This window comes from Moschus berezovskii, chromosome 21, assembly GCF_049115385.1.
Source record: "Moschus berezovskii isolate FMDL1 chromosome 21, NW_MosBer_1.0, whole genome shotgun sequence".
NCBI classification, from domain to species: domain Eukaryota; kingdom Metazoa; phylum Chordata; class Mammalia; order Artiodactyla; family Moschidae; genus Moschus; species Moschus berezovskii.
This window is the reverse complement of record NC_142480.1, coordinates 47,928,245-47,945,308: the sequence shown is the minus strand read 5'-3', so window position 1 is coordinate 47,945,308 and position 17,064 is coordinate 47,928,245. Positions and strand designations below refer to the sequence as shown.

The window sequence follows — 17,064 nt, the reverse complement described above, 5'->3', positions numbered from 1 at the left end:
AAGCAAGAAACATGCTGGGGGTTAGATAGGAAATAACTGCCACCCCCTCGTCACCAAGAGGAAGAAAGCAACTTGAAGGGGAACAGTTCAGACAAAGGGAGCAGGGGGAAGCTCTCTAGATGGTGATGCTGGGGCCTGACATGTGGGTGGTTCCATTCAGAGGTACTGGGTTAAGCACAGCTTAACCTGTGATTGGTCTCAGCACTGTCTCTTTTGCTAAGAGTGCTCTCTGACTCCTTCCTTCCTAAGTGAGTGAAGTCGCTCTGTCGTGTCCGACTCTTGGCGACCCCGTGGACTGTAGCCCACAAGACTCCTCCGTCCATGGGATTCTCAGGCAAGAACACTGGAGTGGGTTGCCATTTCTTTCTCCAGGGGATCTTCCCAACCCAGGGATCGAACCCAGGTCTCCTGCGTTGCATGCAGACGCTTTAACCTCTAAGCCACAGTTTTCACATACTGTCTCTCCTAGCTAGAGCATAAGACATCCCCACCAAAATACAAAGAACTTTTAGAATTAATGCAAGGAAGATAATGTCTGTTGAGCTGTTGCAGCTTACTGTCTGATGATTTCACTAATGTATTTATTTTCTTATTTTGTCATAAAGATACATATAACCATTTCACGACTTATTATAAGGAGAAAAATTTCTTCAGTAGGTACTCAAAATGAAATCGTATTTGTTTTCTATAACTGACAGATTAATAAACACCGTTAAACAATCGGAAAGTAAATCTTCATTTTTCTAATATGGAAATAATTGTACAAACTCGTTTTTTTCTTGGGTCACATTTCTCTGATGATCATAGATTTTCTTTGCATACTTATATACTATAAATTAATGGCTTTTTCAGTTTTCACAGAAGTTCTCTATACTTAAAAAAAATTAATTCTTAAAGCAACATACCAGAGGTGTTGCAGAAAGAACCATGAAGCCCCAGTGAAACATGTGCTAAGCAGCCTTGGTCACTCACTAGGCAAGGGGCTCAACTCGTGGCCCCTCAAGGTCCATGCGATTAAGTTTTGTGCTTCCATAGATATGCAGACTTCTTATGTTATGGACTTTGGAGTCATTCCTCTTTTTTTTTTTTAGTTTTTTTTTTATTGAAATATAGCTGATTTACAATGTTGTATTAGTTTTTGGTGTATAGCAGTGATTCAGATATATATATACATGTATCTGTATAGTTTTATTTCCCCCCTTTGGAGTCATTCTTGAACAGTCAATACTTGGAATGTAAGATCTGCAAAGGCTAAGGACCTAAGGTAATGAACATTCTGGCTAAGGCAATAAATATTCAAATCAGAGTCAAAATTTTTGTTAGGTTAAATATCTTTGATATTTACAAAACAGCAACAAAGCCACATGTATTAATAACCTTACAGATATTTTTACTCCTTGAATATTCTTCCTATGGGAATCTATGTTTCAGAAACACAGATGACTCATACACAAAGATGTTTATTACTGTATGATGCATAATGAAGAAAGCTCAGAATCAATCAAAATATCCAAAATATACTGAAAGTGACTATAAATTATGTCATTTGTGATGAAATACTATTTAGCTATAAAAATTATAAAGTATCTTAATAACTTAGGGAAATAATGATTACATAATGGTTGGAATTTTCTTAAAAGGTTATAAATATAGAGAATGATACCACCTATAAAAGATGCATGAAAAATAACTAAAATAAAACATTCAAAAGGTAACTTCTAGTTGATGAAATATAGATAACTTTTTCTGCTCCTTTTCCATTTTTTACATATTTTCTATATTTTATACAATTAGTATATATCACTTTTCAAGGAACAACAAAGAAGTAGGGAACAAGCTATAAAAAAAACACACTGTGTTACTTTTCTTAAATATAAAAGTTTAAAATAGAAGCTAAAAAAGAAAAAGAAACTAGAGTCAATGCTTTTCTGCTACAGTTCTTGTGTACACAACCTGTCTCTCAAACTTGATTATAAGCTTCCTAAGTGGACAGTTATCTTTATAAGCTCAATAATCATTGACTCTTAACAGGCACTCAGTCAATATTTATTAATGGGTAAAGTCAGAGCAAGTCACAGTAGCTGTTTAATGTATACGGAAAGCGATTTTCAGAGTCCAAACAAGTATTTCCTCAGTATCTACATATGTTTGACTGGAAAAGAAACTGGCTACCCACTCCAGTATTCTTGCTGGGATAATCCCACGGACAGAGCAGCCAGGCGGGCTATAGTCCATAGGGTCACAGAGAGTCAGACACTGCTGAGCGACTGAGCACACAGGCATGTTTGGACAGAATAACAATGGTGGCCCATTCCAGTATTCCTGCTGGGATAATTCCACAGAGAGAAGGAGAGTAGTGGGCTACAGTCCACGGGGGTCACAGAGTCAGACAGGACAGAGCTACTGAGCACACCCGCACGTCTGGACAGGATAAAAATGGCTGGATTTGGGGAGGACGGCACTTTGGTCTGACAAGCATCAGGAACAGGGATTTGCCCTGTGGAGAAGCATTAATGTGGAAGACTGTGGACAGGACTCTCTCTGTGACAGAAGGGCCAGTACCCCTAGACCCGCGGCTCTCGCACTTGCTTTCTGCCTCACACAAAGCTCTCAACTTTCAAATGCAGGACCCACAGTGCAGCAGGTGTACCCTGGGTGTCCCCACCCTCCAAGCACCTGCCCATTTCTCAATATGGAAGCAAACAGCAATGCTACATGGGGATAACCTGACTTAGTTCCAACTACCTTTTAAAAATAATTCTCAAGCTGCTGCTACTGCTGCTACGTCGCTTCAGTCATGTCAATTCTCAAGCACTGGCAGCTTATTAATAAGAACAAAGTACTTGGAACTCACCACAGAGCCCAGCACTCTGTGGGTGACACCTTGGCTTCGAGCTGCCGCAGTAAAATAAGACAGCAACACGCCCCACACGCACGACCCTGAGGTCATCTTTACCAGGACCCTGGGAAGGACACTTGTAACACCCCTATCTTGCAAATGCAGACACAGAGGCTTTTGGACTTAAACAGTGGCAGAGCTAGAACTCAAGCCAGGCAGATGCCAAAGTCCTAGAGGTAGTAGCGCCCACAGAGGTGGCCACAGATGAGGTGGTAGAAGTAATTATAGTGGTAGGGACAAAAGGGTGGGGGGCGCCTAGGAACAAAGCCAACAACAAGAGGAAAGACCTCCAAAGGCTCACCGTGTGCCAGGCACTGCTCTGACAGTGTCCTATATATTAACCCATCTATTCCTCATGACAAAACTGTGACTTGCGCCCTGCCACCATCCTCACTTTACAGATGATGAAGCTGAGGCTGAGATGTTAGTGATCTGTCCCACATCACCTGGCTGGAAAGCAGCAGAGGCAGGATTTGAGCTCAGAGTCTAACCTTTTGACCGTCATGCTTGGCAGCCTATGTGTGGCACTAAAGCTTTTATTCTAAAGCAAAATGCTTCTGAACTGTGGTGCTGGAGAAGACTCTTAAGAGTCCCTTGGACTGCAAGGAGATCAAACCAGTCAATCCTGAAGGAAATCAACCCTGAATATTCATTGCAAAGACTGATGCTAAAGCTGAAGCTCCAATATTTTGGCCACCTGATATGAAGGGCTGACTCACTGGAAAAGACCCTGATGCTGGAAAAGATTGAAGGCAGGAGGAGAAGGGGACGACTGAGGATGAGATGGTTGGGTGGCATCACTGACTCAATGGACATGGATGTGAGCAAACTCCAGGAGATAGTGAGGGACAGGGAAGCCTGGTGTGCTGCAGTTCATGGGGTCGCAAAAAGTCAGACACAACTTAGCATCTGAAAAACAGTAACAACAAAATGTCCGGCACTTTAGTCCTCACAGAATTTCTTTTCAAGCAGACCCCTGATTTTATCCAACAGGTGGACTTCTCAGAAGTTCCCATCTCTTCCAGTATTATCTGGCATAAAAAAATTTAAATTAATGGAATACAGCTCAGTCTTGGAAGCCCTGTCTGGAGTATCCATGCTCTTCCTTACCCTCCATTACATGAGCAGCTGGGAGCACATGAACGGCAGAATAAATGTGGCCGTATTCCAGGTTTCTCGTTCAAGTTCTCATGGAGGCAGATGTTCCCAATTTAGGGTGTGGGGCCAGTGTTTCCTTGCCCCTAGCATGATATCAAAGACCTCTATTCTCACTGACTAGAGATTCATGAGTTGCCTACTTTTCTCCTTCATCCTGTAAGTTTTCTACTCAACATGTATGGTTAGACAAAAAGGGGGGAAAGCACTACTTGACTCTGTATTAAAAATATGACAATCGTATTCTTGGTCACAGTTCCTATTTTGGGACAGAGGCACATTCCAAAGCTATTAAGTAAGCCCCTAGCTTTCTGGGCTTCTCACTATTTCCTTGGAATATAGGAAGAAGAGAAGAACTTCTCATTGAAGTCAAAAGCAAAGGCAAACCAGGCAGCAAATCAAGCACAGAGATAGGCAGTGGGGAAAAAATTATAGTTGCAAAGTGCATGTAGTTTGGGGGGGTACAGACTCCTAAACAAAGTTTACTGACAAATTCAGAAAACTATCGTTTGCTGGAAAAGAAACTAAGACATAAGACAGATACTAGCAATCGGTGAAATCTTTCTTGGAAATAACACATGATAAAATAATCTATAAATGTGGTCTTCTAAATCTCACGCAGAACACCAAGGCCACTGCCCTCTCTATTATTAACTAATAGTATTTGGATAAAAGGGTATTGTTTCAGGGCTGGCAGAGAGCATGCTGTGCCCAAGTGCAGTGCTGGCTAAGGTTTATGACCTTGGGAACAAAATTCCCTCTCACTTTTAAGTTCTGAGAGATGACTGCCTCAGAAGCCACAAACTATGACGAACGAGCATACATAAACAGAATTTAGTTAGCGGCTTGGGAAGGAATCAGTTATCTTTACACCCTAGTTCCCTTAACTCAGTCCAGCTCCCAAATCCCTCAGTCCATGCTTCCATGCCTCCCACGATCTCAGATTACCTTCTGGATAATTATGATTATATTTTATATACAAAAAAAAGGCTTAGAGAGGCTGAGGGAAAGCCAAGGATCACAGATCAAAACAGCAGTGGAGCTAGAGCTCGGACACCCAAGCCACACTCTTCAGCACACCACAGCCTACCCCTGCCCAGGACCTGGAGGAGGTAGAGGATCAGGGCAAGTTCACCTTGCAAGCTGCTGCCATGACTCCAGGAGACAGGAGAATGAAGTGAGAGAGGGTCAGCAGATACCGTCAGCTCTGGGAGGGAGCTGAAGGTAGAGATAGATGGAATTTCTGAAGACCATCTGAAGGCACAAAAGAGGCTATTCTGAGGTCTCTGTGGAGACTCTCATCCATGACTCAAGCCCTAACTATTTTGGGGTCGTCTCCGAGAAAGTCCATAATTGTGGAACTAAGGCACAGCAGCCCTCCTTTAGTGAGGGGCAGTGGCGGCATGCAGGCTGCCCAGACCTCAGGGCCAAAGCTGAGGAGGTTCAACCATCACCAGTTGGGCCAGTCTTCTTCTGCAGAGAGGCCGACTCACCCATTTCCACTCTTCCTAAGCTTCATACAGAAATATGTTTCTGCCACCACAGTGGTTGCAAGACATTTATGAATGTATTTATTCATTATCTATCGATTAGTGAGAAGAGAAAAAGAAGAGTAGTTAATCCTCTCTTAGAGGAGGGAAGGAACAGGAGAACACGAAGGCCTCACAGGTGAGTTTGTTCGTTCAGATGCCGACCAGCATGGGTGTGTGTGTGTGTGTGTGTGTGTCCACCAGCATGTGTGTGTGTGTGTGTGTGTGTCCACCAGCATGTGTGTGTGTGTGTGTGTGTGTGTGTGTGTGTGCTCGCACACGCATGCCATAATTTAAGGATAAGCCCTTCTTCACGGCCTTTCAGATTAACCACCACCATTTATTGTGTAGAATTCTGCCAACTGGAGATGTGTGATTTTTTCAGGCAACTTCTTTCAAAATGCACGTGCCTCAGAGTAGTGAAATGGAAGTTAACATTTTTTATTTTTTTAATTGAAATACAGTTGATTTACGACGTTGTGTTAAGTTTCTGGTGGGCAGTAAAATGATTCAGCTAAACATGCATTTTTTTCACATTCTTCTCCTTTATGGTTTATTAGCGGATACTGAATAAAAGTTCCCTATGCTATATAGTAGGACTTTGTTGTTTACCTATTTTATATACAGTAGTTTGTATCTGTTAATCCCATATTCCTAATTTATCTCCCCCCAACTCCTTCTCCCCATTGGTAACCATAAGTTTGTTTTCTAAGTCTGGGAGTCTGTCTTTGTTTTGTAAATAAGTTCATTTGTATCATATTTTAGATTCCACATAAAAGTGATATCATATGGTATTTTTCTTTGTCTGACTTACTTCTACTTAGTATAATAATATCTAGGTCCACTCAAAAATGCTTATATAAATTTAATCAGAATATATATGTATATATATATTTATTTGGCCACACGACTGGCTTGCTGGATCTTAGTTCCCCAACCAGGAATGGTATTGGGCCCTCGTGAGTGAAAGCATGGGGTCCTACCCACTGAGAACTCCCCCAGAACACTTTTCTTATAATCCAAAAAAGCACTTTAGCCAAGACACAGTGATCTGACTGGCTGATGAAGGAAAGGAGGGAGGAGAGATCATCTGAAAGCACTGGGTGTTTAGAGGCACGTGCAGCGTTAACCTAGGGAGCGCCGACCACAGGAGCAGCCACCCCCACGTGCGCCTACTGAGACTCGAAGGATGGCTTGTGTGACTGAGAAAGTGAATCTTCCGTTGTGTTTTATTTCACCTTAATTAAAGATTTAAATATGGCTAGTCACACAGAGTCAGACACAACTGAAATGACTTAGCAGCAGCAGTGACTACCATGGGCTTCCCCGGTAGCTCAGCTGGTAAAGAATCCGCCTGCAATGCAGGAGACCCCGATTCAATCCCTGGGTCAGGAAGATTCCCCTGGAGAAGGGACAGACTACCCACTCCAGTATTTTGGGCCTTCCCTGGTGGTTCAGATGGTAAAGAATCCGCCTGCAATGCAGGAGACATGGGTTCGATCCCTGGGTTGGGAAGATCCCCTGGAGAAGGACATGGCAACCCACTTCAGTATTCTTGCATGGAGAATCCCCATGGACAGAGGAGCCTGGTGGGTTATAGTCCATGGGGTTGCAAAGAGTTGGACATAACTGAGTGACTCAGCACAGCACAGCACAGTAGTGACTACCATACTGGACAGCACAGGTCTTGGCAGGGTGGGGAGAATGGGAAGAGCACAGGGGGAAAAGAAAAGAAGTCGAAAGTGATAAATATAAACTTCCTGACTCAGAACTGTAATTTGTTGCTATGTTATTTTATCACATACAACTCAAAGAATGCTTTGACAACTACCAAAGGCATATACCAACTCCAATCGGTTTTTATGAAAATCAAATAATCTATGTAGTGAGCTTAATGCAATGTCTGGCACACAGCCCACACTCAACAAATGTTGGCTATTATCAGTAGCATTTTAAGGTTCATGTTGCTACTTAAGTCTTCCATTTGTTTTAATTCAACCAATAAATCTTCTGTCAATCATTTTTGAAAGAATCATAAAAATTTTAAAGGAAATGCAGCAATGGAAAACTATTAAAATTGAACCAGGATTTGTAATTTCGGCTTCTCCTACACACTTGCTACGGGAACTCTGGGCCTCACTATACCCCTGTGTATTGGGAGTGGGTCTCAGAAAAATCAGGTTCTACATCTGGCCAAGTCGTGCTGCCTGCAACAGGGTTTTCTCCCATCAGACTGTTTCCTAAATTAGTCAGATCTTATAAACTCTCAGTTACAAACAAGATGACCCAACTTTTTTTAAATGAAGTCAGAAATGTCAAAAGTGTGATTAGTTTTTAGTGATGAGTTCTGTGAAGGTTAGGAAAGGACAGAGTTGCACCCAGAGAGTGCTATTGAAACAGATGCCCTCCGTCTCTCTCTGTAGCTGCCCGACAGTCAGGCTGCACAGTCAACAGGAGCCCTTTCTATCATGCGGGCTGGAACACGCCAGAGACCAGCTGGCCCTCCCCTGACCCTCACAGAAAGGATAACACTCAGTTCCTCTCGCTGCCTTCCGTGTGCACAAGCCAGGCCCTGCCCAGAAACAGCAAGGCTGTGACCCTAGCCCTTCCTGACTGATGACCTGCCTCTTGCTAAGGACTATCAGAACATAGCCTGAAAAGCTTACTTTGGTTACTCATCAGGTAAGTTTGTGTTCTCTGAACAAGGGCCCAATGGGTTACATGAAGAGTACACTTTCAGATCCTCTATTAGAATAGAAAATTAGTCTTTAACCAATATTAACACAGTACTCGGAGAAGGCAATGGCACCCCACTCCAGTACTCTTGCCTGGAAAATCCCATGGATGGAGGAGCCTGGTAGGCTGCAATCCATGGGGTCGCTAAGAGTTGGATACGACTGAGTGATTTCACTTTCACTTTTCACTTTCATGCATTGGAGAAGGAAATGGCAACCCACTCCAGTGTTCTTGCCTGGAGAATCCCAGGGACGGGTGAGCCTGGTGGGCTTCCATCTAGGGGGTCGCACAGGCTCGGACACGACTGAAGCAAATTAGCAGCAGCAGCAGCAGCAACACAGTACTACGCTTACCAACTGAAGAAGGCAATGGCACCTCACTCCAGTACTCTTGCCTGGAAAATCCCATGGACGGAAGAACCTGGTAGGCTGCAGTCCATGGGGTCGAGAAGAGTCGGACAGGACTGAGCGAATTCACTTTCGCTTTTCACTTTCATGCATTGGAGAAGGAAATGGCAACCCATGCCAGTGTTCCTGCCTGGAGAATCCCAGGGACAGAGGAGCTTGGTGGGCTGCCATCTATGGGGTCGCAGAGTCGGACACGATTGAAGCAACTTAGCAGCAACAGCAGCATGCTTACCAACTAATCTATTAAAGATCAAGTAGAACAGTAGAAGTGAAAACATTCTGTAAACTCCAAAAGGATCTACAAACAAAAAGGAAGTCGACTGTTTTAAATAATACTTGATTCACGAACCTCTGCTTCTGTACCATGTTTATGGATTAGAAGACTCAGTATTAAAACATCAGTTTTAGATTCACCATCATTATAGATTCAATGAAATCTCATTTAAAATCCCAGCAGGCCTTTCTGTAGAAGTCTATAAGTTGAGTCTAAAATTCTATGGATAAGCAAAGGAACTAAAATAAGCAAAAAAAATTTTGAAAAAGACCAAAGCTAAAGAACTCCTGTTACCTGATTTCAAGTCTTCCTGTAAAGGTACAGCAATCAAAACAGTGTGATATTAGCAAAATGATAATAGGTATACAGACCAGTGGAACAAAAACAGACCCACACATATACAGTCAATTGATTTTCAACAAAGGAGCCAGAGTGGGACTTCCCTGGTGGTCCAGTGGCTCAGATTCTGCACTCCCAATGCAGGGCCCCAAGTTTGATCCCTGGTCAGGGAACTAGATCCCACATGCCACAACTAAGAGTTCACATGACCCAACTAAAGATCTCGCATGTAGCAAGGAAGACAGAAGATCGCGAGTGCTGCAACTAAGATCCAGTACAGTCAAAAGTAAGTAAAAATATTAAAAGGTGCCAAGGCAATTCTGTAGGGAAAGGAAAGTCTTCTCAACAAATGATGCTCAACAATCAACATCCATATGCAAAAAGAGCCCTCCAACACACTCTTTGCATCACATTAAAAAAATTAACTTGAAATTACTGAAGTATAAAACCTAAAATGATAAAACTTCTGAAGAACACATTGGGAAAAAATCTCTCTGACCTTGAATTAAACAAAGAAGTCTTAGATAAAATATAAGAAACAAATCATAAAAGAACAAATTTTGATAAATTGGACCTCATCAAAATGTAAAACTGCTCTTCAAAACTTCAAGAAAATTCAAAGATAATCCACAGATCAGGACAAACTATTTGTCAAATATATATCTACTGAAGAAAAGGTATCCAAAATAAATAAAGAACTCTAACTATTTAATAATAATAAGAAGAAGAACTCCTTTTTAAAACTGGGCAAAGAATTTAAACAGATACTTCTTCAAAGAAGAGATAAGAATGGCAATAAGCATACAAAAAGAAGCTCAATATCATAAGTCATCGCGTACTGTGCATGCTAAGTCACTTCAGTAGTGTCTGACTCTGCGACTGCATGGACTACAGCCTGCCAGGCTTCTCTGTCTATGGGATTTCCCAGGCAAGAATACTGGAGTAGGTTGCCATGCCCTCTTAAGTCATTAGAAAAATGCAAATTAAAACCACAATGAAATAACACTACACGTGCACTAGAATGACCAACTTTTTAAAAATGATACACTACCACCTCACACCCACCAGGATGACCACTATCCAAAAAAAAAAAACAAAAAAAAAAAATTCAAACAAAACCAGCAAATAGTAACAACAATGTGGAGAAATTGAAACATTTGTACACTGTTGGCAGGAATGTTAAATGGTGCAGCCACTGTGGAAAACAGTATGGGGGTTCCTCAAACCATTAAAAATGGAATTACCATATGATTCAGCAATCCCACTTCTGGGTATGTATCAGAAAGAATTCAAAGCAGGATCTCACAGAGGTTTCTGCATACCTAAGTTCATAGTAGCATTATTCATAATAGCCAAGATGTAGAAGCAACCCAAGTGTCCATCAGTAGATGAATGGATAAACAAAATGTGGCATATATATACAATGAAGTATTATTCAGCCTTGAACAGGAAGGAAATCCTGTCACATGCTGCAATATGAATGAGACTCAAGGGCATTCTGCTAAATGAGCCAGTCACAAAAAGACAAGTATTACATGACTTCCCTTATATAATGTACCTAGAGTGGTCAGAGTCACAGAGACAGAAGTAGAACAGTGGTTGCCAGAGGCTGGAGAATGAAAGAATAGAGTTGCTGTTTAATGGGTATGGAGTTTCAGTTTTATGAGATGAAAATGTTCAGGAGATTGGCTGCACAACAACGTGTAAATGTTCAACACTATTCAACTGCACACTTAAGAATGGTGACGATGATAAACTTTATGTTGTGCTTTGTTAATCATAATTAAAAAAAAAAATCAACTGAAATACCAAGGGCTGGAGAGAGTGCAGAGTCTCTGGAACTTTGCTGGCAGGAATGTGAAATGGTATAGCCACTTTACAAAGTACAAACTACTGTACACAGTAGTTTGGCAGTCTTTCACAAAGGTAAATATACACTTACATTTGATCCAAAAGTTCCGCTACTAGGTGTTTACACAAAAACTGAATGTGAATATTTTCACTCACAACTGCCCCAAGGTGGAAACCATCCAAGTGCTCAGCAAGTGATGAATAGATAAACAAATTATAGTCCCTCCCTCCAGTGGAATACTACTCAGCAACAGAAAGAAACAACTACTGATAATTGGGCTTCCCCTGGTGGCTCAGTGGTAAAAAATCCACCTGCCAATGCAGGGTACTTGGGTTCAATCCCTGAGTTGGGACTATCCCCTGGAGAAGGAAATGGCAATCCACTCCAGTATTCTTGCCTGGGAAATCCCATGGACAGAAGAGCCTGGTGGGCTACAGTCCATGGGGTCACAAAAGACACGTGGACACAACTCAGCGACTAAACAACTGATAACTGCACTGAAGTGGGTTGAATCATGTTCCTCCAACAAGATTTGTTCAAGTCATAACCCCAGTACCTGTGAACGTGACTTTATTTGGGAAGAGAACCTTTGCAGATGTAAACATGTTAGGATGAGGTTATACTGGATTAGGGTGGTGTCTTTATAAGAGAAAGACGGGGGTATTCGAACACAGGCAAACAGGAAAGGTCATATGGAATAGAGGCCAAGAGTGCAGTGACAGCACTCAAGCCAAGGGACACCAAGGACTGGCGGCAGCCAAGAGAAGCTAGGAAGAGACGAGGAGATAGATTCTTCCCTGGAGTCCCCAGAGAGTATAGCCTTATGGACTTGAATTCAGCCTTTCAGCCTCAGAACTGTGATAGAATCAATTTCTGTTGTTAAAACGTAAGCCACCCCATTGGTGGTATTTTGTTATGGCAGCTCTAAGAAACATACACGCTACAATAGGGGTGAGTGAGTCTCAAATGTAATTTCTATGTGAAGAAATTCTGCTTCTGATTCCATTTGGAGGACACTCTCGAAGAGGCAAAACTGCAGATCAGTGGTTCCAGAGGCAGGAGGTGGGGATGGAAATAGATTACAAAGGGATGTTAAGGGAACTTTTGCAGGATGATGAAACTGTTCTTAACTTGGATTGTGTTGGTAATTATACAATGTAAAACTGTGAATCATAGAGAGGTCAGGGCTTCCCTGGTGACTCAGTAGTAAAGAATCCGCCTGCCAACGCGGGAAACACGGGTTCAATCCCTGATCTGAGAAGATCCCATGTACCTCAGAGCAACTAAGCCCATGTGCCACAACTACTGAACCCGTGCTCTAGAGCCAGAGAGTTGGAGAGCTGAAACTACTGAGCCCACATATAGCATAAGCCCATCAGCTCTAGACACCGTACGCCACAAGAGAAGCCACTGCAACAAGAAGCCCACGCACTGCAACTGGAGATTAGTCCCCACCTTGCTACTTGTACTGTATATAAATTAAACTCTAAAACCGTTTGCTTAAAAAAATAATTTATGCTTCTGGGATTCCCTTTTTTTCTCAGTTTGACAAGACTCTTGGGAAGGGGCTCCTATCAGCCTAATCAGGGAAAATGTGAGGACCAAAATACTAATAATAGTTAGAGATTACAACCCATCAGATAATATAAGAAATCACTAAACCATATAAATATGTAGAAATAAATAAATGTATAAATTGAAAGTTTGATGAGAATCCAGATTAATTACCTCACAAAATACATATTAATTACAAAGAAGAGTAACTTTAGAGTGGAGAAGACTGACAAACACCACCTGAATTAAGTGATAAAAGTGAACATCATGCAAATGAAAAAGCACCCACTTCACGGGATACAAAATTAAAATCAATTTTGGCTATTCCTGCCGAAGACACCTAATCTAAATCTAATCTTGAAGAAACATCAGACAAACCCCAATTGAGGGATATTCTGCAAAAGAACTGGCTTGCGACCTTCAGAAGTGGCAAGGTCACACAAGTCGAAAATGATTTTTTTAAACGTCAAAAATAAAAGACGGAAAAATTGTCCAGAAGGGGCTAAAGACAATGTATGTGCTCTGAACTCGATCCTTTTGCTGTCAAGGACAGTAACGGGACATCTAGGGGAAACCTGAATGGGGTCTCAGGATCAAATATTAATAATGTGTCCACAGCCATACCACCCTGAAGGTGCCCAAGCTTGTCAAATGGTAGTAACATATCATTAATTTCCTGATTTCACAGCTCTATTCAGCTCATGTGGAACAATAGCCTTGCTGGTGGGAAATATACACGGTCAAGTATTTGGGACTGACAGGGCATGAGATCAGCAACTTACTCTCAAGGGAGAAAATATAGCTATTTATACTATACTTCCAACTTTTCTGTAAGTTTGCAATTGCGTCAAAGTTTAGAAATTACTCAGAGAAAGAATCCTGGGGAGCCCAGGACCTGTCACTTTATCCCATCCAATATACCAGGGGAGGGACACTACAGTTCATTCTGTATTCCTCCAAAGCTGATAGGAAAGTACCACAAAATTGGAATCTCAAACCCAGTACCCCTTGGCGATGTCCTATTTTCTGAAGCATGAACTCCAGCATAAAGTAGCTGCTGCTGCTGCTAAGCCACTTCAGTCATGTCCGACTCTGTGTGACCCCATAGACAGAAGCCCACCAGGCTCCCCCATCCCTGGGATTCTCCAGGCAAGAACACTGGAGTGGGTTGCCATTTCCTTCTCCAATGTGTGAAAGTGAAAAGTGAAAGTGAAGTCGCTCAGTCGTGTCCGACCTTTAGCGACCCCACAGACTGCAGCCTACCAGACTGCTCCATCCATGGGATTTTCTAGGCAAGAGTACTGGAGTGCATAAAGTAGAGACCCACTTTATTTGGATACTGAATGACCCAGTAGGCCAAGATGTAAGATAGTTTGACTGCTAGAAGTGGATTTCTAATGCAGGCAGTATTATGGTGAGATTCCAAAGTCACTATACTAAAGACAAGATTGCAGTGTACTAAGGCACAAACCGGTTCACAAAGTACTTTTTCTACCCACCTTATATTTAAGAGTTTCTATTAGCACTCTCAAATGGAAGTATCCTTTTAAATAATACTACTTCTGCTTTACGGGACATCATCAAACAAGTGAACCAGATTTCACCATAAAGAAAGAAAATAGTATTTTTGAAATGGAGAGGCATCCAAATGAATACAGTTATACTTCATTTTAAAGTTTATATCTCAGATTTAACACTTAATTTTAAATTGTGTTAACGAAAATGTCAGGCTCTTAATTTTTCAGAGACAAGGATACCTAAATCTAAATCAGATTTCAACAACAATATCATATACCATTGTCTAAATCACTGATCCCACATTGTTTTGAATAAGGCTTTTCAATAACATGAATGATTAAAGAACTCTATGACACTACTCCTCTAAAAAATATTGACCACTTATCTGTGCCATAGATTTGTCCTGTCCAATACGGTGGAAGCCAGTCACATGAAGGTGATGAAACATAACTGGTATAAATTAGGACGTACTTTAAGTGCAAAATACACATGAGATTTCAAAGACTTCATTTAGAAAAAGAAGATGATGAAATATCTCATTAATTTTTTAATACTGATTACATGTTGAAATAATATTATTCTGAATAGACTGGGTCAAATAATAACTGAAATTATTTAAGCAACATTAAAATTAATTACACTGATTTCTTTCTCTTTAACATGGTTTAAATGAAGGAATGTTTAAATGACGTATGTAGATCACAGTGTATTTCCACTGGACAGTGCTACATTAGACCATTTGTGAAACGAGTAACAATGGATTTCCCAGAACACTACTGAACTTTATCCTTCGATATCTAATCTTTTCAAGGAAAATTTTTGCCTCTTTTACACTCCACTCAGTTCAAAGAAAGTATAGTAAGTATTGGGAATTCCCTGGTGGCCCAGTAGTTAGGACTCTGCTTTCACTGCTGAGGGCCTGGGTTCGATCCCTGGCCAGGGAGCTGAGATCTCACGAGGTGTGAAGGAAGAAAGCATCTCGGGTACCTGGAACTCTGGGGCACTGCTCCGCAGCTGGCTCACGTTGGGCAAGGATCCTCCGTGGTACTGTGTAAGGCGCAGCTGCTGAAGTTTCTGAAACTGAACCTGGGGATAGAGAGATTTCAAAGCTGTTGAGACATGACAGCAAAGATCTGAAAGAAGCATCAAAGTACAGTGTTATGCAGCAACATGGTTCAAGAGTGAAAGTCTTGGTTTCAATTTCTTCTCTACTTAAAACCTTCCAGTTTCCGGGGTTTTCTGGGTTTTGATTCGTCTATTTTGGGGAAAGAATTTATCTGTGTTCTAAATGTCCCAGGCATGACTCAAAGACCTTCTTGCACAGTCTTTGAGAGCATGTGTGTGTGGGAAGGGGGGGCGCATGCAGGCACAATCTTTAACAGCAATAAAAGAAATTTCTTAAAAAAAAAAAAAAGTAAGCCACTGCCCATGATTCTAACATACTATCTTCCCTTCTCCACACTCTTTTCCAGTTGCCATTTACTTTTAGGTGTAATAACTGCACTGGGACTTCCCTGGTGGTACAGTGGTTAAGGATCCTTGTTCCAGTGCAGAGGACATGAGTTTGATCCCTGGTTGGGAAACTAAGATCCCATATACTACAGGGCAACTGAGCCCACGCTATAACTAGAAAAAGCCTGCAAGTCCCAACGAAGACCCAGCACAGCCAATATTAAAAAAAAAAAACTGCACAGTGGTGATCACAACATAGGCACAAGTCCGCAAGCTTACATCACAACTCTTTTTCTATGATATTATACAAGCATTTTAAACGGCTATATAACATTTCTTCTTCAGCATTTCTAATTTAAGAGTACATTTCAAAGAGTGATTTACTAAGTTTTGGGTTTGGGCTTTTAGATGGCTCTCAATACACACTGCCAAAATGTTTTCCCAGAGGGTATACTAATGTATATGTGAGAAAACTGTTTGGCCAAAAACTCACTAACACGGGATATTATCCTTAATTAGGGGAAAGGAGACCAATTCAACAGGTATAACATGGTGTCCCACTGTTTTAATACACTTTTCTTCTGTAATTTCTTTCTTGCTTCATTTTTCAAAAGGCAGTAAACTGGTTACGGTCCTTGTAAATCCCAGAGTGGTCCAATTTGATCTTTGAGAGTTCTGTTTCTAAAACAATAAATTACCTCTGTGGTTATATAACCCTTGGCACTTGTAATTCATGTAGGGAAGAAGTGGGGAGCTGGGAACCCTGAGGCAGAGTTTTACCCTTTCGTTACTCTGTCTTTGCCTAATAATCATAAAAACTACCAGATATGAACCCCTAAGATGAGCCAGATGCTGTCCTCAGATACTATGCCCACTTTATCCCTCACCCTCTCAACAACCAAGGGAGACCAAGTGATCCTGCTTTTACAACCCTGGAAATCCAGACTTAGGGTCAGAGATCTGCCCAAGGTCACACAGTTGGAGGAGCCCGAGCTATGGCAAACTCAAAACCCACATTCTTATTTCTGCCATGTTCCTCTCCTTTGATCCATTTCTTCCTCAATGATCACACTATTCACAAGCTCAGGGGAAAGTGACCGAAAGCTTCGCTAAGCCTATGGCGTGCTCTGATTTTTTGTTTTTACATTTATTATGAAAACTTTCAAATACATACAAAATAGAGATGAGTATAATGAAACCCCATCTCTTCATCTTCTAGTTCCAACAACGATCAACTTACATCCAACCTTGATTCATCTTTATCTCCTTCATCACCCATTACACTCCACTGAAAGCCGGACAGCCTAGCATTCCATATTTCAATAGGTATCTCCAAAGATAAGGGCTTG

At 41.5% G+C, this 17,064-nt stretch overlaps 1 protein-coding gene across 3 annotated transcripts in view; it reads right to left on the bottom strand.

The window, feature by feature from the left end:
* CRTC3 (CREB regulated transcription coactivator 3) overlaps nucleotides 1-17,064 on the bottom strand; it is a 103,428-nt gene that overhangs the window by 78,508 nt on the left and 7,856 nt on the right. For all 3 annotated transcript variants that reach the window (XM_055417867.2, XM_055417866.2, XM_088829608.1), the window contains exon 2: nucleotides 15,251-15,349. In XM_055417867.2, coding sequence (XP_055273842.1) covers nucleotides 15,251-15,349 — 99 coding nt within the window. The remainder of the gene's footprint in view (nucleotides 1-15,250; nucleotides 15,350-17,064) is intronic.